The 24939-nt window shown below is 36.5% G+C and overlaps 1 protein-coding gene across 1 annotated transcript in view; it reads left to right on the top strand.

Annotated features, from left to right (window-relative positions):
* PREX2 (phosphatidylinositol-3,4,5-trisphosphate dependent Rac exchange factor 2) overlaps positions 1-24939 on the top strand; it is a 232990-nt gene that overhangs the window by 65225 nt on the left and 142826 nt on the right. The window contains exons 4-8 of the mRNA XM_019726246.2: positions 686-790; positions 7817-7918; positions 11094-11255; positions 18678-18811; positions 23757-23860. Of these exons, the coding sequence (XP_019581805.2) occupies positions 686-790; positions 7817-7918; positions 11094-11255; positions 18678-18811; positions 23757-23860 (607 nt within the window). The remainder of the gene's footprint in view (positions 1-685; positions 791-7816; positions 7919-11093; positions 11256-18677; positions 18812-23756; positions 23861-24939) is intronic.

Genomic DNA, 24939 nt, shown 5'->3' with positions numbered 1-24939 from the left:
TTTAATCTCCAACCTGCATGTCACTGCCCATCACACTCCCCTACGATGTGTACCTAGTGGTCCTAGTTTTGTGTTTTGAAGCTACATAAAGTTGCGAATCCTTTACCATATGACAGCTATTTAAATGTAGCTGCCATTTCCTTACTTTTAGGTACTAACAAATAACTCTTTCTGAAATGACTTCTCATGAGTAGTGTCCGTATCGTCATCACTTGTTGCTGTATATTCTCCAGTTTGTCAGTGTCTCTTTAAACACCACTGCCCAGATCGGTGCCTATGAAATGAGAGGGTACCGTGTTTCTCTTTTCCCTCTACCTAAAATACGTTCTTCCCTTTCCCTGCCTGGAATCATGGATTCATCTCTCTGGATCTTGCTGAGATGTTACTTCCCTTTTAAAGCTTATCTGAATCCTCTTAGCAAAGTCAGGGACTATCTTCTCTGTAAGTTGCTACCACTTGGTTCGTTTACCTATGCCCACATCATATTGGACTGTAATTAATCTATCTCCTTTCCTAGGCTATTTGTCATGGATCAGGGAAAATAAACAAATAAGATTTATTTATACATACACACAGTATAGCTCTTGAAACACAGTAAACACTTTAATAAAGTTCATAAAAGATACAGGTTAATATTTAAAAATAGTTAATAACATGACTAACTCATTGTTACTTGAATTTACAGAAAGACAAGTTTCGTATCTATGACGAATATTGTAGTAACCATGAGAAGGCACAAAAACTGCTTCTTGAACTGAACAAAATTAGAACAATCCGGACCTTTCTTTTGGTAAGTATATATTTATGTGTTAATATGCTGTGATGTGTTCATAGGTCCAGTAAGAGCCAAGGAATAGCGTCAGTGTGATGTAGAAACTGCTTGTGGGATAAATCTTTTAACGCATCCAGGCTAGGAAGCTAGAATCCTAGATGAATGTAGAAAATGAGAGTCGGGAGAAGCTTGTATATGGGGACAATGATAATGTGTCCTGGTTGATTATGAATTGTTTGCGAAGCCCACAGCTTCCTACCGAGGGAGGACATTTATGCCAGAGTTCATCATGGCTTTTATATCCCTTACTCCCTAGGGTTTCATTTACTTCTGCTAAAAAAGCTGTAAGTAGGGCAGTAACAGGAAGGAAACAAATCATGGGGATGGTACAAAAGAAATTTACAGATTGCTTTTTCTCCTATATGCTTTCCTTATTCAGTTTTCATAAAAAGAACAAGAATGTGTATTTAATTTCTTTAGGATAATACAAATAGATGCATATTCTGGCAGTTACTTGGACAGTTGATTTGCCAGTGAGGAACACACTGTATGTGTAGAATTCAATGATATTTGGCAGACTATGGGGAGGAGCAGCCACCCCATGGCCCAATTTTAGGTCATTTCCATTACCCCCCCAAATCCCTCATGCCTGTTCACAGCCCATCTTCACTCCCACTGTTAACTCCAGGTAATTGTTGATTTGCTTTCTGTATCTATAGTTTTGCCTTTCCTGGAGGTTTCATATAAATGAAACTATGCAATATAACCTTTATACCTGGCTTCTTTTACTGAGTAAAATGTTTCTGAGGTTTATACGTGTTGTAGTATGTATCCATATCAGGCTCATTTTTAGTGCTGAATAATATTCCATCCAATGGACATACCACATTTTGTTTATCCATTTGCCAGTTTATGAACATTGGGTCCACAAGTGACTATGATAGCTATGAACCTTGAAGATACTACATATGAAAGGTCATTTCAGGGAGAGACATTTATTAGTATAGAAAAGTCAGGAAATGCCCGGTTTGGGCGATTGTAAATAATGCTGTTATGAACTTTCATGTACAAATCTTTGTGTGGACATATTTTCATTCTCTTGGGTAGATATTAAGAGTAGAATGGCTGGGTCATAGTAAGTTTATATTTAATTTATTAAGAAACTGCCAAAGTGGCTGTGCCACATCCACCCGCAATGTGTGAGGACGGCAGTTTCTCTGTAGCTTTGTCAACACATGGTCTAATCAGTTCCAATTATAGCCATGCTCATGGATGTTGTAGTTGTATCTCAAGGTGATTTTTACTTACTGTTCTCTAATGACCAATGACATTAAGCGTGCTTTTATGTGTTTATTAGCTATTCATATATCCTCTTTTGTGAAATGCCTTTTCAGATCTTTTGCACATATTTAAATTGCAATGTTTATCTTATTTTGGCTATAACTTTATTTTGAATACAGCTCCTTCATTAAACATATTATTTGCAAATATCTCCCGCCAGTGTGGTTTGTCAGTTCATTTTAAAATATTGTCTTTTGAAAATCAAAAGTGTTAAATTTTGTTGAAGTCCGATTAATCAATTTTTTTCCCTTTATGACCATGCTTTTGTTATCATATTTAAGACATCTGTATTCAGGTATTATATTTATTTTGTTCAGTTTATTTGTACGGATTTTACTCTTTTTCATGCTATTGTGATTAGAATTATCTTAAATTTTGGATCTTTCATTGTTAATATATAGAAATTTAATTGACTTTTGTATATTCTTGTGTCTTGAATATTGTATACGATACCTTGTATCCTCTGATTTAAATTCATGTACTAGTTCTAGAAGTTTTTTTTTTTGTAAAATATTTAGGATATTTTACATATAGGATCTTGTCATCTGAGAGTAAAGATGATAATTTTTCCTCTTCAATCTGGATGATTTTTTTCTCTTGTACTGGCTAGAATTGGTACAATATTGAATAGAAGTGGTGGGAACAGATTTTCCTGCCTTGTTTCTGATATTCAGGGGAAATCATTCAGTTTTTCATCATTAAGTATGATGATAGCTACAATTTTTTTTGGTAGATGTCCTTTATCAGGTTGAGGAAGTTCTATTTTATTCATAGTTTGTTGAGAGTTTTTATTATTACCTGTTTTCCTTTTCTAATATAGGTGTTTGAAGCAATGAGTTTCACCCTATATACAGCTTTAGTTGCATTCCATAAATTTTGATATGTGTTTTCATTTTCATTGGTTCTTAAAAATGTCTAGTTTCCTTTGTGATTTCTTTGATCCATTATTTATTTAGAAATTTGTCTTGGGAGGCAGTTCTCCATGGGCCTTTTGTGTTTGTGTACTTTTTCTGAGCAGAGGAACTGACTGCCTTTGTTCTGGCCTATCTTTTGAATAATATTTGTATCATGAACAGCCCCAGAAGGTAGAGATATTCTCTTCTTCCTCAGCAATGGGCAGACATTCCTGCTGCCATTATGAAAGATTCATGTTTCCTAATCTCAGGTCTCCTCTCCTGCTGTACATGTGCATGTGTCACCTGGCCCTCTTTGTGTTGTAATGTGAGAGGTGGGGCTTTGGAAACGGGCCCCAAAATAATGCCACTCTGGCTACAGCTATCGCTGTGAGGAAAAACACCAAAACAACAAAACTATACTATATCTCAGTCCTAGGAGTTTCATGGGTTGTTCCTATATCCATAAATCTGGGGCAGGTTGACTTTTCAGCTTGCAAGTAGGGTAAAAATGTTAGATTTATCATAGTTTTAACATTTTGAAATTTTATTTCCCAATATTGGAATTCTCCAAATTTCTTCCTATTGTTGATTTCTTATTTACATCCATTCTGGTCAGAGAACATACTTAAATCACTTAAACCCTTTTAAATTCATTGAGACTTTTTTTTATGGCCTAGCATATGGTTTGAACTGCAAGTTATTATTTTTTCTGTATGTTCCACATGTGCTTAAAAACTAAGTACATTCTGCTGCTATTGGTTGTAGGTGTTCTAGAAATGTAAGGTCATTTTTGTTAACAGTGTTGTTTATGTCTTCTGTATCCTTTCAGCGGGGTGTTCAGTCAGTTATTGAGGGTGGGATTGAAATTTACAGGTATAATCGTTAAATTCTTTATTTTACCTTCAATTAGGTCAGTTTTTATTTTATACATTTCAAGTCTCTGTTGTTAGATATGCATGCATTTAAAATTGTTGTATTTATATTTCTATTTATCATAAAAAGTCCCTCTTTGCTCCTAGAAATATTTCTTTTCTTAAAGTCTTTTGTCTGATATTATTATAACCATGACAGTTCTCTTACTGTTTGTATCTTTTTCCATTATTTTACTTACAAACTACTTATGTCTTTGAGTCTAAAACATACCTTTGGTGGACAGTATATAGTTGGGTCTAGCTTTTTTTATCTATTCCGATATTCTCTGCCTTTTGACTAGAGTGTTTAATTCATTCACCTTTAATGTAATATAGATATGGTTGTATTTACATGTATTGTTTTATTACTTTTTTGTATATGTCTCATTGTTTTTGTTCCTCTGCCCCTCTTTTACTGCCTGCCTTTGTGTTAAACAAATATTTGTAGTATACTGTTTCTCTTCCTCTGTTGATTATTTTTAGGGTATTTTTTTGAAGGTGGGTGGGGAATTGCTCCAAGGACTACAATATGTATCTTAACTTATCAAGTCTATTGTGTTTCCCCGAAAATAAGACCTAGCCAGACCATCAGCTCTAATGCGTCTTTTGGAGCAAAAATTAATATAAAACCTGGCATTATATTATATTATACCCGATATTATTATATTACATTACATTATATATTGTATTAAAGGCCCGGTCTTATATTAAAATAAGACTGGGTCTTATATTAATTTTTGCTCCAAAAGATTCATTAGAGCTGATGGTCTGGCTAGGTCTTATTTTCAGGGAAACACGGTATTTCTCTGAGGTTGATTATTGTTTTTCATTTGTTTGTTTGGTTTTAGTAAGTTGCTTAGGCTTAATCTGAGAACCTGTATCTCTTGTATGTGCAGCTGCTGTTATCTCTGCTTAGTTTTTTTTTTTTTTTAATAATTTAGCCTTTCTTTTTAGGGGTCACTCCTGTGATTGTTTATCTTAGTGACCAGTTGGTGATTTGTCAGAGGTGATCAAAGATCGATATCAATCTTATCTACTGATCTGTATGTGTGAGTGTGCGGGTGGGGGGCATTCAAAGGACAGGCCGTTAGTTTTCAAGTCAGACGTGGATTTTTCTTCCCAAGGGGCCCTCTCAGTTCTTCTCTGCATGTGCAGTGCGACACTTGCCCAAGCATGACTGTAGTCTCAGGCTGGCAGAATTGTGCAAATTCCCCATTTTTTCTTATGGAGTGTGCTAATTTTATTGACAGCAACACCCCAGGTTGTGGGATTTTTGCCCTCTGCAGTCCCCTCTGGCAGCAGGTTTTCAGGACCCATCTACTGTGGTAATGTTACCCTGCAGGGTGAGGTGGGGCAGGCGAGGTAAAGTGGGGAGGGAGAGGATGGGAGAAGCCCTGGCAAGAATGCCAGACTCCCACTGTGCTTACTAGAAGTTCAGCAGTTTTTCATGAATAAACGTCTCAATGTATTGTTTGACTTTAGTTGATTTCTAGAACCCTGAAATGGTTGTTTTTTTGACAATTTTGCCCAGTGTTGTCTTTGTGGTTTACGAAGAGGATTTCCTGATCTCTTCTCCCTGCCACGACCAGAAGATACGCCTATGCCACTGGCATGTTAGGGCTCTTTAGAAAGTGGTAGAACTCTGCTGTCTTATTGAATGCATTCTGTTCTCAGCAGAGTTGACTCCACGTTCATCTTTGTCAACTGAATTGTGTGAAGGCACACTAAAAAAAGTCAGCAGTTAAGATTGTTTGTTTTTAGATGATCCTACAGCATAGTCTGAGAAGAAGAACCTGGCTTTTATAGTTCTTGCCCTGGCACTAAGTGCCCACTAATTATCTGCAGGAGGTTAGGAAACTCATTAAGTCTCTGATGTCATTTTTGTTATTCATAAAATGGGGATAATAGCACCCTTTGAGAAACATACAGGGGTTTATAGATTTGGGTGATGACCTTATTATTTTGGGTACTTGGATGCACTGCCACTTCAGTAAATTCTGATGATCAGTGAACGTTCTGGGAGCTCATTTAGGAAACATTCTTTATGTATACATAAGGGTAGCGCTGGCTCTCATAAGCCAGTCTAAAATGGCAGCCAGCCTGTGCTCTTATGGAGAGAGTTCATCATCTATACACTACTAGCAGACACGGAAATAAAAGTGGGTCAGACAGTCATGAGTTCCTTAGAGCACGTCAGCCCAGAGCTAGGTAAAGGGGGTGGCCACATTTATAAGGGTTGCTAACTCACGTGGGGACGTTGAAGCATCACTGGAACAACAGTGAGATGTAAATACCATAGCTGTGTTTCGTAAGATTCCTCAGGACAATACGTACCGAGTTGGGAAGATTATTTTGGTAACCTGATTGCAGGCGGGGATGGATCTCCCAGAAGCGTGCTGAATCACAATACAAATCTGCTGCTCTGTCTTCTGAGGTGTCTGGGTGATGTTAGAGGAATGGTGTGGCTTTTGACAACTTGTATACACAAAGTGGAGCTGAAGTTGAGTTGCTTAATGGATTTGTTCTGCTACTATCACTCTTTCTTTTGCATCCTTCCCTGCTCAGCACTTGGTCTCTCCTCTCAATGAATATAGGACACTGTTTTTAAAATAGTGGTAGAAAAGTCACGAAATTATCGGTATGATGTTGAAGGGACCCTGTTGTCCTTTCATTAAATATTTATTAACTGCTTGCTCTATGCCAGTCACTCTGATAGGCACTGAAGAAACAGGTTTTGGCACCAATTTCAAATTTGTTTTTTCTTTAATCGGGGAAACTTGGGGAACAGTGTGTTTCTCCAGGGCCCATCAGCTCCAAGTCGTTGTCCTTCAATCTAATTGCGGAGGGAGCAACTCAGCTCCAAGTCCAGTCGCCTTTTTCAATCTTTAGTTGCAGGGGGCGCAGCCCACCGTCCCATGCGGGAATAGAAGGCTGGCAGCTCATTGTCTTCAGTCTGGTTGTGGAGGGTGCAGTTCACTGGCCCATGTGGTAATTGAACTGGCAACCCTGTTGTTCAGAGCCCACACTCTAACCAACTGAGTCATCCGGCTGCCCCCCCTCCCCTTTTTTTTAATTGTTGCTTAAACCACAAGACAAAGACTAGATGCCAAGAGTATTAAGGCTTTGTTTATCAGAGTTGATTTCCTCTTGACCATCACTTTCTGGAAAATGGAAACTTCTATTTCCTCTCACTCAGACTGCTGATTTGGAGACTTCTCCATTTGTGTTGCTTCTGTGGAGATATCTGACCTCCTTCTCTGAGACTGGCTGGTCAGTATCATTGGTGAGGTATTATAGCTAAAAGTGACTTAGAGATCACTTAGTTAAATATGCCAGTTTTACAGAGAGGAAAACTAGAATTCCTAAATCAGTCCAAGTTGTGTCACTAGTCAGTGGTAGAGCATGGATTGAACCCATGTTGTCTTTAGGCCTGTTCTTCTACAAAACAACACAACCTTCCTTTACAAGCAGGATTGGTTTCTCTATCTATCTATCTATCTATCTATCTATCTATCTATCTATCTATCTATCTACTGTTCATTCATATGCCCGTCCATATGTCCATCCATCCATCCATCCATCCATCCATCCATCCATCCATCCCTCCATCTCTATCTCTATGACTATCTTTTTCCTCAGTCTTCATACTGAGGAGAATTATGTGAATTAATTTTCCAGATACAGAGTCATACACATTTTGGTTTCCAGATTAATATGAAAGGCAATAGTATTGCTTTCTCACCTGTAAATGTTATTTGTGACTGGATGTGATCTTCTCAGAGAAAGAAGCCATATAGAGAATTGCTTTCACAACTTTTCAGCAGAAAATTGTATGGTAGATGAAAGCTTTACTTCAGGTTTAAAAGTGTAATTAATTATGTTTCTTTCCACCCCAGAACTGCATGCTTCTTGGAGGACGGAAGAACACAGACGTTCCCCTGGAAGGATATTTAGTAACACCGATACAAAGAATATGCAAGTACCCTCTCCTTTTGAAGGTATTTTATGTGTTTACTTCATGGTAGCATTTTCCTTGTGCCTGCATATTTGACTCATGATTTTTTTAAAAAAACTTCTTTTAAATAGTCTGACATTCTAAAGAAAGGGCAGATTGTAGTTATTGGGGGAAATAGTTATTTTGGCACTAATTTATATAGGAAATAGGAAACAAATCTTTTGGGAAAAGAGACTTTTAGGGCACTTTGTAGGAAACATACATGTTTGAGTTTCGTTTAGATTAAATGCATTACTTTCGAGGCAGATTCCATTAAGTACATTATGATCAGTTTATATGGCACTTTCTCTACAGGCTTCTCTTAAAAATTCTCTGTTGGTATTGATTTCCCCTAACGTTGGTGACTTCTTGTTGTTTTTAAATCATTATTACAGGGAATGGTGAGGGTCACCTGGGATAATAAATGATAGAATGTGGAATGACAGTGCTAAGAAAACACTGCCTCTGGAAGATAGGTAATGCTTCATTAGTGGTCAAAGGTCCATTGCTTCATTACGATGACCAAAATTTTTATCATGAAAAACATATTGTAAAGTATTAATTACGCTTGTACTACATGAGTCTATGAAGAGATTAGAATAGCAATTCCAGAAGTGAGGTGTTTTGAAACTATTACATCAGTAAAAACAGTTTGGGGTCGTGGTTGAGTCCATGCGCTCTGAGTTCAAAGCCTAAGTATTTCGTGACTGAGCATATAATCTAATCTCTTAATGCCTTGGGATTTTATTTGTGAATCAGAAAGGATGATGATGATGATGATGGTGAAATGATAGCATATACATACAAGAATTTGTATATGTATGTATATGTACATCTGTGTGTGTACATATATATGCATATATAAATTATTACATAATTAATTGAGCGATTTTATATAAATCACTTAGCATATTATGTACTCCATAAATGTTAGCCGTTATTTTTCATATATATTCAATTTTGATTTATTTTATTACTACTTTGTATCTAAATTATTACTACTTGGTATCTATATTAATTACTACTTGGTATCTAAATTGAAAAAAAAATACTCAGAAATGCCATGGATATATTAACTGGTATTTCTATTGATTTACTTTTTGGGAAATAAATGCCATGGATTTGAACTAAAACAACACTTTTTACTACAACTTTTGTCAGTGGCATAAATTGGGGTTCTGTGTAAAATTTCTTTGAAAAGAATCTCTCCTTATTGAAAAACAAGTTAAAGTTGCGTGGTTAAGCCAGAGAGAGACGATAACACAAGGATCTCCAGTCATGCAAAGCTTTGGCACGGTCTTCAGAGGGCAGGGAGGGTTGGTGCAAATGTGATTGTTGTCTTTCTGCGAGTCCCTTTAGACACGATTTGGTGACTCAGATATGCATGTGGACTCATCACGGCAGCTTTTGGAGTCCCAGGGATTTGTTTGTTTTCACAGTCAGGAGGGATGGTGATTTTAAGGGAAGTGCACCATGCCAACTGGTTGTTCTAAATCACTCATTTCTGTATAAGGATGACCTCAGGTGTTTCAGCTGACCCCTCAAAAGATGACATCAATGGACAAGTCCCTGGTTAGGAAGAGAGAGGTCAGTTCAGAGCACTTTCAAGCAGTGGAGAGATGACGTCTTTTCCCTTTCTTGGAAGATTATGTTCGCAAAGATACATGAAAAAACTAGTTATTTGTGTAATAAATATGTTGGTGTTAATATTTTTCTTTGTTGTACCACTAGCCGAAAAATGGTGCTGGTGTTCTCTTTGATTTTGGATGGTTTTATATTCTCAGAGAAAAACAGTAGGGGGTTAGCTGGGTGTTAAAGAAAAGATAAGTTGGTCGTATTTGTGGAACTTGAAATTGTGTTGGCCAATCAGTACAGGGTTCGTAGCAAGTAACCGAGAGAAAACTATTACTACTCGTTTCTCTCACTGTTTCACATTATCTAAATTCGTGTCTTGACTCCACCCACAGACACCCATTGAGCCCCAAATTATAGCCTGCAGATGGACTTGACCGCTTTATATAATTCACAAATATCTCTTCACTTTAGAATTTCTGGAGAAGCCTGCACATCTCTTTTATGGATTTGTGATCCAGCACAGCATTTTAAACCTTGTCTTGGGAGGGATGTAATGTGTATTATTTTGGTGCTAACTCTGCAGGACAGAGTGTGAACACATCAAATGCAGGCTCAAAGTTATGGCAGCATTTTCAACAATAACAGACCTCAGAGAGTATCACAACTGCATATTTTCCCACTGTATGTTAAGAATTAAGGAATTCTTTTAAAGACTTGGCCTCAGGACTTCTGTAATTGTGTTAGTTGCATGATAATGGCAACTGTAGTAAGGAAACAAATGACTAATTAAAAAGGAATGTGGTCACAACTGTCTAGACAGTGGGTGAAGATGTTTAATTTTGTGCCTCTAAACAACTAACAAGACCTTTTAATATATTTAAAAGATTACTCTAGTTCTGATATCCTGAATGGAAAATAAGAAAACAAGAATATAACTAAAAAGACAAAAAAATAAATAAATACACCCCCCCCAACAAAAAGAAAGCTATTGAGGGACATATTGCAGTTCATTTATTGTAGAGAATCAACCTGAGTTATTGGTGAAAAGGGCATAAATTGTCCCTTTAATGATGGAGTGTTGTGGAATTTATAAATTATTTATTTTGCTAGAGTATAAGATATTATGTAAAAGTTTTGCTTGATTCATGATATGTTTTTATAGTTTCTTAAAAATTATTAGGCAATAAGATATTTTAAATTATTTTTTAAATTATTGGACATATTCATTTAAAGATGTTAAAGACTAGAAGAATGAAATTAACATGTAAAGATGTACTTATGTGGGAGCAAAGGTAAACTTATAAAAAATTACATGCTGCAAGTGAGATATGTGACAATTTGGAAAGAGAAATCTGATTTAGTTTTTCCAAACAAAATTATTTTGAGGGAGAAACAAATTAAAGCGATTGCCAAATATGTCTTAGGGTAATGTTTATTCATTGATTCAACCTTTTGTTTTTGATCTGAATCTTAGTGGAGTTTGTGATGTCACTTCTGAAAGTGGCTCTCACGATCTTTGCAGTTTTCATTTCCTGGTCAGTCTGAACCTGCTGTACCACAAAGCTGAAGATCAAAGGGCGATTTGTTTTTTTGTGTATACACAGGAGTTGCTGAAACGGACTCCAAGGAAACACAGTGACTACGCAGCAGTGATGGAAGCCCTCCAAGCCATGAAAGCCGTCTGTTCCAACATCAACGAGGCCAAGAGACAGATGGAGAAGTTGGAAGTTTTAGAGGAATGGCAGTGTCACATTGAAGGCTGGGAGGTACATTCACTGTTCTCAACAACTAAGCTTAAACTAGTTCTGCTATGTCTCAGGCTCTGTGTAGAATTATTGATAGTGGATGGAACTGGAAGTGGCCTCTTCCTGGATAATGCCGGGGGGCTATCGCCATTTCTGAAAAGTGCTGTCATGATTATTTTTAAATATCTTTAAAGTGACAGTGAATTGACTTAACCTCAAGCTTTGTGATAGAGCCAGTCGATACTGTGTGTGTTATAGCTTTGCTATTTCAGTATTTATGATCTCCAGCATGGTTATCCTTTTTTTTCTGTCTTCACTTTAGTCAGTAAGTACATAGCCTGAATCCTGGAGAGAGTAAAGAAGAGGATTAAGACTCCATAAGTGTGCTGTGATATTATTTTCAGAGTCCAAATTAACTGTTTGATGATGCATTTCATTTTAAGCCCACCTAATCTCTCTAAATTTTTGAATTTATTTCTAAATCGAATGAACTGGCTCTCATGTAGTTTTTAAGGTCCATTCAAGATGAAAAATTTTATGGGTTCATGATTCATTAAAGAAAGATTTATAAAAATGACAAAAAAGCCAATGAAGAGTGATATTCATAACCTGCAGTATGTTTTCATCTGTGGTAACTGAATTCCAGAGATTTCGTGGAGTTGGAGCCCTCTATTACTTTAGTAGTATGTAAAAAATAAACTAAAATCTGTCTTTAGTTGCCTTAATTTAGATGAGCATGAGCTTTTGACTGCAATAGATTTTATTGTTATAAAGTAAGCAATTAAGATAGTTTTTTTAAAAAGTGTAAAGAAGTTTTAAAGACTTTCTAACCAAATATTGTATGACACAAATCCAAGTAGATCACTTTTATCTTCAGGGCTTTATAATTGACTGATTTGTTTCTTATCGTCAATATGTTGGTTTTCATTTAGATGTAAAATTGCAGCCACTTAGATTTTCAAAGAAACCTCAAACATTGACTTCAGGGAATTCTCCTATTTATCCATTCTTCCCCATGAATTTTTAAAAAATGCTAACTGGAATCTGACTTATCTTCCTCCTCATTTATATTCTTCCATTTCAAGTGTCTGGAAGAATATATCGTGACCTCCCATTCAGCATAAAGGCTACTCATTTCAATCAGTTAAAATGGTTGTGTGTTTTACAGTTGATTCATGATGGTAATTCTATCTCCGGGGAGCGGTTGTCCTGCTGGGATGAGAAAAACGGACTCAAGTTTGCTTTTGCTGTTCTGTTGTCACTCAAATATTGGAAGAAAAACCAAACTTGCTTTAAATTGCAGGATTTGTCAGTGACATCTGCCAGGCTTTTTCCCAAAACAAAAGACTCACCTTTCGGCACTTTAGGGGAATGGGATCTGCCATAATTTTGTGTCCTCCTTGCGTATATCTTAAAAATTGGGTCTACTACAGAAGCAAATGATTATTTAAAATGTGTGGATGTTTCTTGTACTGTACATGCCAAGGAAGAATGTATGTGGTCCATACTGTGTCATTCGTAACCCATAGCGGTGGGTGCCTGCACCTTACCAGCCTTGCTGGGTATACAACTCTTGGAGTACAGGAGAAAAATGGAGTATTGGGACAGAGGAAACTGGCTGGAGGAAATCAGATGTGACTCCAGGTCCAGCAGGCACAGGGGAGGTGATATCAATGCCAGGTTCCAAAAAGAGTGGCAACACAAAATTTTTTTTTTTTTTTTTTAATTTTATTAGTTTTAGGTGCACAAGACAAAGCAAAACTTAGACGTTGGCAACACAAATTTTACTTGAGGAGATTTGAAAATGATGGCGTAAGATGCAGTGATTTGGGAGTTGGGTACTTTGAGGGACTGCCGCCAATTGGCTGACAACTCGTGATAAGACCCTGCTGGCCCATGTCAGTCTTCCACCGTAGAGCGGAGGGGGAAGCTGTTAGAGTACCCAGCCTGGTCCCTTCTGGGAAGTTTAGGAGAAGCTAGCTGATGGGACAACAAAGGTGCATGAGACAGAGGGTCATAGTCATCCAGGAGGAATTCGGGCCCCAGGAGGCTGTGGGAATGGTGAAAGAGCTTTCTTTGAATTGCTCACAGGGCTTATTGCTCAGTTTACAGACAGTTTTGTGTATGTTTAGAGTGCCTTTCGTGGGGTAAGGACAAGGCGAAGGACAGGTGTCGGATGGCATGACGATTAGAGGACATAGATCGTTCCCTAAAGAGTTTTTGAGGTTTGGAATGTTGAGCTAACGTTGGGAAACGGCTTCCCATCTAGGTCCTGCCATGAGCTCCTGCAGACCTTTTTGAACCACCTTGGAGATGCCACTCTTGCTTCAGTAACTAAAATTCTCTGGAATGGGATCTGAGTCTGATACATCATGAATTTGCATTATTTCCACTTTAGGTGGATTATTATTTCAAATATGTTACTGAATTATCTAGGGTCTTATTTTCCCATTCATCAAATGAAGACTTTTTGCAGTGAAATCTCTCAGGCACCCTGCCTATTACCCAAATTAGTTTTTTTTTGGTTTGCTTTTTTGTTTGGTCGACATTTATGTAGTGACTACCACAGAAGATTTGTAGTTTGTTTTAATTGATCATATTTAAAGTTCTGCCTTTTATTAAGTTGGTGCAAAAGTAACTGCGGTTTAAAAGGTTAAAAATAATTACAAAAACCACAATTACTTTTGCACCAACCTAATACTAATATAATTTACTATATCTCAGTCATATACCAGATCTGATAAATAAGTTTGCGAACTTGTTGCAATGATGTTGCTAACCTGTTTTTGATATCAGAGGGATTATTCATTATGAGTTTGTACCAAAGGGACAAACAGTTTACCAAGTTTACTATTTGGAAGTGCTGAAAAGGCTGCGTGAAAAAGTTAAACGACCTGAACTTTTCGCCAGGAATTCATGGCTCTTGTATCACGACAATGCACCAGCTCACACGGCACTGTCTGTGAGGGAGTTTTTAGCCAATAAACAAATAACTGTATTGGAACACCCTCCCTACTCACCTGATCTGGCCCCCAATGACTTCTTTCTTTAACCAAAGATAAAGGAAATATTGAAAGGAAGACCTTTTGATGACATTCAAGACATCAAAGGGGTAATATAATGACAGCTCTGATGGCCATTCCAGAAAAAGAGTTCCAAAATTGCTTTGAACGGTGGACTAGGCACTGGCGTCAGTGCATAGCTTCCCAAGGGGAGTACTTCTAAGGAGACTGTAGTGATATTCAGTAATGAAGTATGTAGCACTTTTTCTGGGATGAGTTCGCGAACTAATTGTCTGACCTCATATCTTATCCAACCTTGCAAACCTTCCACAGGATATTCTACTGAAGGTAATTGTAAAGCAATGATCAAGGTGCTTAGAAATTATCTGTTTAATCAGAGTCATTGATTAATCTCATAGAACAGGACCATTTTTAGTCTGCTTTTTGGTTGATTGATAGTATTGTAATGATTACTGTTGTCTTTGGAATCATACTGAATGATATTGACAAGGGAGTATCAATAAACATCATGTCATTAAGTATTTCAGCTTTACATCCTTGATAGGCCTGTTTGGAATTGAGCTCTCCAATCGGGGTAAAAATCTCAATGAAAGATAAGAAGAGGAATTATTAACATATGAAGGTATTGGGAAAAAATAAGGTCCAAGATAATTATTGTGTTTTAGGAAGTAAAAAGGAACAATAGAAATTTGACACCTCTTGATTACCTTGTTGACACAGAGAAATACAATGCTACAAAGACCATTTTAAAATCACCTCTGGTTAGTTCTGGAATCTGCTGCTTGTATTTGATGAAGTTTGTGTCTAACAGTGTATTGACTTCAAGTCATGTTCTCATGTTATTTCATAAACGATCTGTTTCTTTTTGTCTTCTGTACAAGGTGCTTTGGTAGATACAATTTGTCTAGTACCTTCAGGCGGAATTGATTTATAGATAGTCCTTGATAAGTGGTTCAGGAAAAAGACCATTGAAAGTGAATCCACATAAAAGGGGGGCCAAAATTTCATACTAAGTGGGAGCTGGGGAAAGTTTGATTGGGACATTATCTTAGTTAAATGAAAATTTTTATTATTAGTTCATTTTATCTAATATGTAACAGAATTTAGGTTATAATTTCAGTTAATTTGAATCTCAAAGGAGTGAATCAAATGCTGAGTCTTTTTGGAGAGGGTTTACATTTTATGACAAAATTATGTAATATTCTTCATTCAATGTGATATTCCTCATTTCATGCTTGACTTTCATAGTATTTTAAGAAGATTTTTTTGAAGGAATATTTCAATTATTCATTAATTTTCTCAAGAGACTTCCTTGATATTGAAACTATTCTCTTATGAAACATCCATCTACCTGTCATTCTTGTCAATATTCTTTTCTTCTCCTGTGAATGGGTCTAGCTCTGTTAAATCTTTGTCAATGTGTTGTATATGAGTGAAGAAGTTTCAAGGCCTGTTCATCTTTCATCTTCCCCAAGATTGTGGTTTCCTCTCTGCAGTCATTTTGTGCTTTTTTTTTTAAAGTTGACATTCAACATTTAGTTGGCAAGATGAATGAGATAGACCTTGGTGTTAGGCAGGGAGAGCTGATAATGGGGTCAGATAACCAATGAATAGTTTCCTATTACAATGATTTTTGCCACCTGATAGCTGCAAAGACTCAGTAATGAACGCTTATGTAACTTATATTGAAGAACTTGTTAACATAAAATAAATGGACCCTTCAGACAGTCCAGATATGGTTTAGCAATATTAATTTTATGGGGTTTATTGAGAGGAGGAGATTTGTTCTATTATTACAATTTTTCATAAATCATGATTTTACTGTTTGAAGAAACACTGGAAATTAGAAAAGAAGCCATAAAATAAATACACATGGTTCTCGTTGCCTTTTCTGGCTAGTGTCGTTTTCTGAAAGCATACTTTGGCACTTAACAAGTGTCCTTTCATGAAATGCATTATGATTCCACATTGAATTCTGTCATGGTGCTTTGCAGTGTCATAGTTTTTCATTTATGCTGACCATATAATTGGCAGCCAATTCTGTATTTCGAATTATAGACATTCAAATATTATTCCACTCTTTACAAATTAGGTGGTGAATTGTACTGTTCTCTTGCTATACCTTGTAACACGAGGTACACCCAACAAAAAGAGGTGCTGTTGATGAGGAATGTTGCCAAAAGGGGGGGGCTGTAGGTCCCAGTCTTTATGACTGAAATCATTGTTGTTTATTCCATTCGTTGAGACTGACCTCTGAACCATATTGCAAAGTGATATTTAAATGCTGTACTTCATATATTTGACAGAGAAAATAACTGGAGAATGATTGAAACCTGAAGCCACAGCACGGGATGAACTATATCCATAATTATAAACACACAGCTATCTCTGATCTTCATCACCGTCACCTCATGCCAACTCTCATTTTATTAATGTTCTATCATTGCAATGAGCGCACTGCGTTTAATTCTGTGTTCACATATCTGATTCTCCCACACATGCTTTTTGGGAGCAGGGATCATGTCTGAAGCTCTAGGTCCCCAGCATCTAAGACAGTGAGTGGTACATACTGGGTTGAATGGTAATTAAATGTAGATATAATTACATCGCAGTTATGTATTCATTGTTCGTGCCCTCTCACTATTTTTAGATACTCTTGGCGCTTTGGTTATTGGCAGTGATTCTGACCTGGTTCCATTTAGATTACAATATCTGTTTCATTATTCTGCTCCTTTGATGTTCTCTCATCCTCTTTAGCACCCTGTTCCGGTTTGTGGTTCACAGATGTACCATGTGACATTTTTCACTTCCTCATTAGTAGAGTTGAACATCCTGCAGTTGTTTCAAATGTGGTCTTTGTAAAGGTCTTTCTGTAGTGCAGGTACCGTTTCTTTTGTGCAATGGGCATATGCGGGTGGGCTTCCCGTAGTGTATTTCACCCTTTGCAATGCTGGGGCAGTGGTGGTGAAGGAATAATAAGATAGGTTTGCACAGCTTGGGGTAGAAAGAGAGAAGCTTCTGGAATGAGAGAGGCCTGGATGTCTCCCAACACTGGTCAAAGTTATTTATTTATGATTACTTCTTACCTTGAACTATCAGTCAGCCTTCTTTTCCTGGTCTAATAAAAGCAGTCAGGCTTAGGATTATCCATGAGTCAGGATTAAAATTATCCATGTAACTTCCTTGTTGGGGTTTTACTGTATTTAATTCTATATACATATAATTCATTGCAAAGAAACAGTTTCTGATTTTACATAATAAATGTAGCTTTCTAAAGGGAAATATGCATTAAAAATAAATCATCTTAATGATAAAAGTCCATTACTTTGGTTCTATTTTAGAGAATTGCTAAAAGACAGCAGGACTCCGAATCATATGGGTAAAACCATTATTTAAAAGTATCTGCATTAAATATGTATGTATGCACATTACATTACATGTAATGGCTTTAGGGCAGTTCAAAATTAATGATTTATGCAAAGCCCTCTTATTTTTAAAAAATAATTGTTTCACACATTACTTCTCAAATGTTGGTTTATGACTATGGAGTATCACTACACTTTTAAAGTAGCTTATTTTCACGGGTGGTATTCTGTTTCCTGTCATAGTTTTTTCACAGTGCAACAATCTACTTCCTCTGACATCTACATGGTGACCCATGAAAAACTTTACAAAGCTGATTTAATTCAATTAACATATTTTCCCCCTGAAACTTTAGGAATAGAGAGGCTATCTTGGGGAAAATGTTTAACATTACCTGGCATGTTGTAGAAATATTAAAAACCTGACTTTCATATTTGTTTAGATCAAAATGTTGTTATACTTGGTCATTCAATGACTAAATATATATTTGGGAAAGAATAAATATCTAGATTTTAAAAATTAGCAACAATATTCAAAATGGAGATAACATACTAACCAGGTCAAATAATGTTATTCATGCAGATTTAAGTGAATACTCAGTAATGATGAAAGACACCATAGGGGTGAAATATATGATAGGTGTACGCGTGACCGTGTGACATGTGATAAACACCTCTTCTGCCCTGGGCACTGGGAAGCAGTCAGGACTTCCTCAGGCACAGATCTGTGCTCACCTAAGTGAATGTGACTATCATTCAATGACACCACCTCCCCAGGAGCTTTCTGGAGGAAAGATTCTTTGGTTACTGTTCCTAATCCACTTAGCTCAGACCCTGTAGGACAGGTAGGTGTGTCTCCCTTTAGTTGTATCATCTGAAACTGACCATGATGAGACTGGAAAGGAAGGAACCCTAGGTTCAGTGTGTAAATATTTGAACTATACTGTCCATATATTGCCTCTTCCAATAACAACACATTTGCTTTGAAGGAGAAGAAGAATCACACATGAGAGTTTCTGTTAAGTAATCAGACCTCATCTCCATTTTTCCTCACTTAGGGGTCCAACATCACTGATACCTGCACTGAAATGCTGATGTGTGGCGTCTTACTGAAAATTTCTTCTGGAAACATTCAAGAACGGGTGTTTTTTCTTTTTGACAATCTTTTGGTGTATTGCAAAAGAAAACACAGGTAAGATGATAAACAGGGAACACTTCAGAAATTGTTTACCAATCTCACAGCTTCCACCTTTTCCACTGGGGTCCTGGGAACTCACGATCTCATCAGTCAACTTCCATATACTCAGCTTACGTATTCTATGACTGTTCTCTTCATCTTCTTATAAAACCTAACTGAAAGGCGACTGTCATTTGATGACACTACCTCCCCAGGAGCTTTCTGGAGGAAAGAGTTTTTTGTTGTTGTTTCTAACCCATTTGACTCCGAGCCTGTAGGACAGGTACTTGTGTCTCCCTGTTTCCTAATGTTGCTTCCCCGCCACTCTCCTCTTCCTTCAAACATCCCAGCACATGTGAAATTCATGCCATTAGTGCTTCCTGCCCATTAGCTCTCCCTGTCTATTCCCCCACATGAATTCAGTGATTGCTTTAGCTCTTGTATCACTTTTTCCCACCTTAATTTCTGTCACCCTTTTTGTGTGTTCAAAATTCATATAGATGATCTATACAATATTTGGCCCCGAAAATCCAGTCTCTTCACCTAGAACAATATTCTCCTTCATTACCCCTGAGCCACCTGTGTTATGATTATCCCTTTACTTTGTCAACACTACCAGCTATAAAAATTGAAATCTCTGTTGTAACCATCTCCATCTGCTCCACTCAGCTCCTGTCAAAGTCACCACTGACCTTTATGTTTTCTAATTAAGTGGTCACTTTTCTGCGGTTGAAAGTTGTACTTGTTTTCTCAGCAGTGTTTAAGCAAAGTGGAGCCCCTTTCTCCTTCTTAAAACACTTTACTTTTGTGCGAAGTGGAGAGCATGAATTGTGGAGCAGTAAATGAAGACCAGTTAGGAGACATCATCTGTCACCCAGGGAGAAGATACTGGTGAACTGGACTAGAGTAGATGAAGAAGAGGTGTGAAGAGATTTTTGTGTGTTTTGCATGTAGAAGCAATAAGATTTTCTGTTGGATTGGATGTGGGAAGTTGAGGGAGAGAGAGGAACTAAGGTTAACTCCTAGGTGTTGAGATCAAGGACATCTGTGAATGGGGAAAACTGGGAAAGGAACAGTTTTAGGAGAGGGAATAAGAATTCTGTTTCTTCCGTGTTGCACTGGCTATTTTTCCTCGTATGCTCTTCCCTCTGAGTTTTATGTGGCTGGATTCTTCTTGTCTTTTAGATTTCACTTAAATATCACTTCCTCAGAAATATCTTCCTTGATCACCCCATCCCAGGTAGCCTCCCAGCCATTCTCTTTTATTATCTGGAAAGTGCTTGCTGATATTATCTCCATTATTTATTTGTTGGCTTCCTGCCATCTTTACAAGATTAGACTATAAAGTCCATGAGGACAAAGGTCTTGCTGCTTTTTCACCGCTATTTTCTCAGAGACTTGGAGCAGCCCTGCCATGTAATAGACACTCAAGAAATCTTTGTTGACAAAGTAAATAAGTGATTGAATGACTGAAACCCAAACAAGTCCTTGGTATAACCTAGCCCTCATTAGTTTAAATAATGATATGTATTAATGTTATTGATGTAATATTGTTTGTTTTAAAGCTTGGATATAATTTTTTTTTCCCCCAGGAGGTACTTATTTGATAGTATGTTTTCTTGAACTCTCGGGAAAAATATTTGCAGGTTGATTAAGCAAAATAGTAAAGTTGAACTTAATTGGGAAATTTCCTGAGCCTTTATGTGCTTCTTCTTAACTGTGTTTAGGATATATTCATTTCAGTGAAATGGTACCATTTACCTTCATGAAAGGGAACAGGTTAGGATTAGAGCCAAAAGTTAATTAAACTGTTGTCATCTCTGTCTTAATGAGCTTTTTAAAAAAGTTGCTCTTTACCGCATGTGAAAATGAGCCTGTTTATTGTTTCTAGTATGCTCTTCTAATTTCTTTGTGCTTGATAGCAAGATTAGGATTAATAGAAATAGGCTTTAGGAAGCTGTAGAAGAGGCTGTTAATTTTACTTGTATGTAACTCATTAAAAATGATTATATATTCAAGTTGTTTAGGTGCAATTATTTTTTTTCAGCTTTGTTGAAGTATAATTGACACACAAAATTGTAAGATATTTAAAGTGTACGACATGATGATTTGACATACATAATACGTTGTGAAAGGATTTCCCCCATTGAGCCCATTGAGTTAATTAATACATTTGGGCGCAGTTATTAAAAGCATCCATTTGAGAATGAGATTTTTTTAAATTACTGTTGACCTAATAATAAATTCATATATATGTGTATATGTGTGTGTGTGTGTGTGTGTGTATGTGTGTGTGTACACACACATACACACACACACACACACACATACATACCATTAAGTACAAAACTTTTCAAAATGAAGAGTGTACAAATGATATCATTTATGGTCTCATGGACTTAGTATTTAAATAAGTTAAATACCAATAAAAGTTTTGTAAAATTCAAATCTTGTGGTTTAGCAAATATTCTGAATGTATGTATAACATGGGCAAAATCCATAATGATTGGCAATAGAAATCACTTAATAAATCTGCATGTCCATGCCCCTCTTGAATCGCAGTAGTGTGAATCCCCTGTCTGTTTCCTTTATTTTAGAATACTTCATTTCCTTTACCATGTGCAATCGAAGCTCTAATGATCCTTCAGAAATGATGAGTAAAATGAACCTTTTCCAAACGTCCATGGTGTTATGATTACAAGAGGCAGGGACCTGATGAATTTGTTTTCATTTCAGAATTACATTCATTAAAGACAAGAGTGCTATTTAGGCATGCCCAGCTCTTCACATTTCTAATGCTACTAATCTTAGGTGAAACTAGTATTTAAAAAAAATAGTATGTTATGTAGGATTTGATACATATAACATGATATGGCTTGTTTATGAGCCTTATAAGATAGTATCAGTGTATTTAGTCATCTGCAACTTATATTTTATATACAATATGCTTTCTAAAGTACGTATCCATGTGTGTAGCAATACTTTATTCATCTTAACTGCTATATAATATTCCATTGGTTGTATATATCACAATCATTTAATTAATAGCAATGTCTTCATTCTCCTATTCACGGACTTTAGAGTAGTTTCCAGTTTTTCTCTTATTGTGAACTTTCCTGTACATGTTTCCTGGCGACCACTGAAATACTTAATGAGGAGGGAAATCATAGACTCAATATGTGCAAATACTCAACGTTACAATGTAGAGTAAAATTGTTTTCAAGCCATAGGCTTTTTAATCTTTATACTTCAATAGAGCCGTTTTCTGAAGAGACTAAAGAGCTCTCTATTTAAGCTAAACATTACAGTATTGATCAGATGCTTACTAGAATTTCACACTGAATATTATTATCTGCAGGTCAAGAGAAATATAAAAAGCCTGTACAAAGTTCACAGCAGGATCACAAAGAAAAGTAATACATTAGAAAAGAGGAGCCAATGATAGATTCCATGCCACGATTATTTGCCTGTGACTAAAACTGATATTGAGGATATTAATCCTTTAAAAATATGATTGGTTTTAAGTATGATGTATCAACTTATAAGCGATTCTTTTTTTAGAGACACCATGATACAACTTCTTACCTGAGAGAGTACGCAGTTACCTGCATATTAGTCTGCTCTGCATTCTTTATCTTTCACCTGCAGTGATGCCCACATTCACAGCTACCTGGCCTAAATCCCTAATTTATAACATTTATGGAGGCGTATTAACAGGGGACATTTAGAGGGTGCTTTCACAAGGAACTTGGGAATGCAGGAACGTGAAGGCCTGGGGCAGATAGACTCTCAGTCAGACGAATGCATCAATTTAGTTTTCTTTAGTAGTGATGAAGGACTGAAGTTTTGAAGAGGATTTAGACAGATAAGCAGGAATGTGCCCTGTTTCCCAAAGAAGGAACTCAGGGAGTGTGAAGGCATCTGTGACCCCTCCCTGCACCCACCCCTTCCGGTTCAGGGCAGGTATCTAACCCCCAAGGAAAGGAGGAGAGGGAGCACTGAAGTTGGTGTACATTTACATCTTACCTTTTGCTAGGTGTGCCTGTATTACACAATGAATTAATCATTAGTTCTGTGTATTAAATTGTGAGCCAGATTTTTGTCAATGAGATAGTTCAGGACAATGGAAATCTCTTGAGTGACTAGCTATTCTTTAATCCCCCTGAATCACTCCTTGGAATTTTTCTTCTTTAATTTGAAAGACCCAGTTTTTAAAACAATCTTTCCTGAATGTTCAGTGTTTCCACTACAAACATACGTAAGTGCCTAACTCATTATTCCAAGTGGTCTTCTATAGATCTGGATGTTATTACTTGGTGTTACATACTTTTAAAGATTAAAGGTCGGTACTGTATATGCTGTACACAGTTTTGGAATGTTTTGGACTATTAAATAAAGACATTTTCAAATGATCATAAATGTATTAAGGTACGTACTCAACAAGTATACAGTTATCATATCATAAAAAATGGAGGAAAAATAGTTTCACTCCAGCTGACACTCAAGACAGTCAACTTACTTGTAGAAGGATCGTAAGTACTAAGTGAATTTTACCAGGCTTGAAAACAAATGGGAATTACTAGCTAATTACTGAAAATTGAGAAATGAAGGTGAAAGAAATCAAATGAAATTTTAACCAGCTGTCAGTGTCAGTCGGAGTTTCATTGGGCACCTTTGATGTCCTATATTGAGTGAAAGCACATATTTCCCCTTTCACCTACGTATTGTCCTGAGCTCAGAGCTTCAGTTCATTTAAAAAATTAGCTTATAAGTCACATGTTATAGAGCAATTAGTGCTGTAATGAATGGGAGGACACAAGTGAAAAACATTAAGAGCCTAACATTCGATAATATGATTGAATTGCGATCGTTTTGAAAAATTTGCTTAACTTATAGTGCTTCAACATTGTTTTGCATTCAGTCGAGTAATAATGTTTTTGTGATGTCATTCCATTATAAGACGGTTGAAGAATAGCAAGGCATCTACAGATGGACATCGGTACCTTTTTCGTGGCCGGATCAACACAGAAGTGATGGAAGTGGAGAATGTGGATGATGGCACAGGTAAGTGATCAGTAGATTTAAAATGAAATGCCATTGGTAAACTCCCTCGTAAGACAGGCGTCTCACTTGGGTAATTTACATGCAGTGCATTAGAGCTTAAGAGATACTTTGTTAGGTAGGGCAGTCAGAGGAAAAAGACAATATAACAGAGAGGAGGACTATTTGACTATGTTATAGAAATACTGAATAGTTTTGTTTACTGTAGGTACAAGTAAAATGCTTTTCTAAGTAAAGGACTCCATTAGACCATTAATTGCATTGATGCAGCTCAAAACTTGCAGAAGAAATAATTGCGTTTGAAATGAGACGAATATTCTAGTCAATACCATAACCATCTCAAATCTTTTGAAAAATAAATATGATTCTACTTGTATTTATAATGTTACTAACTTGGATTATATCATAGTCATACCTCAGACTGGAAAGAAAATTGTTTCAATGATAATATGACATTCAGAAATGTGAACAGTTGTATATTTATTTTAATATATTTATGTTATTCATTACTTCCCATGTTTAAGAAAGATGGCAGCCATTGAGTTTGTGACCAAATTTCCATTCTACCATTCTCTAGCTCTAACTCTCATTTCAGTGAATTCTAACTTAATTTTTTTTTTGGAGATTCTTTCTGAAGATGTTATTTTGATCATGATGCTGTAAAAGGAATCCAGCTTAAGGGCTAAGTAGGAAAGCTATTGAATTTCCTAGACTTAATTTTCATGGAAATTTTCACAGTACAGGCTTGAAAATCCATTTAAAAAATAGCACCTGATCATCATTTGTGTTCTTTTTTAAGAATTGGTTTATTTGTGCTACTGGCCTTGTAACATGACAACATGTAGGAGAACGGTGTGAACGCATACAGTCTGATTTTCTCCCCCACCAATTTATCAGTTTCTCAGTTGGTTATTTTTTTTATGGTATTAAGGAGGGACTGTAGTGTAATAATGAATTAATATTTTTTACTTGCTTAATAATTCCATTGACACTCATCTGACATGTATTATGAGGTTCTGCTACTTTGTATAGGATGTAAACAGGAATTAAATATATAAAGATAAGAAGAAAAGTACAAAAAT

The sequence above is a fragment of the Rhinolophus sinicus genome, linkage group LG14 (genome assembly GCF_036562045.2).
Source record: "Rhinolophus sinicus isolate RSC01 linkage group LG14, ASM3656204v1, whole genome shotgun sequence".
Classification (NCBI taxonomy): domain Eukaryota; kingdom Metazoa; phylum Chordata; class Mammalia; order Chiroptera; family Rhinolophidae; genus Rhinolophus; species Rhinolophus sinicus.
Note: the sequence above shows the minus strand (reverse complement) of the source record. Positions and strands in the feature narration are given on the sequence as shown.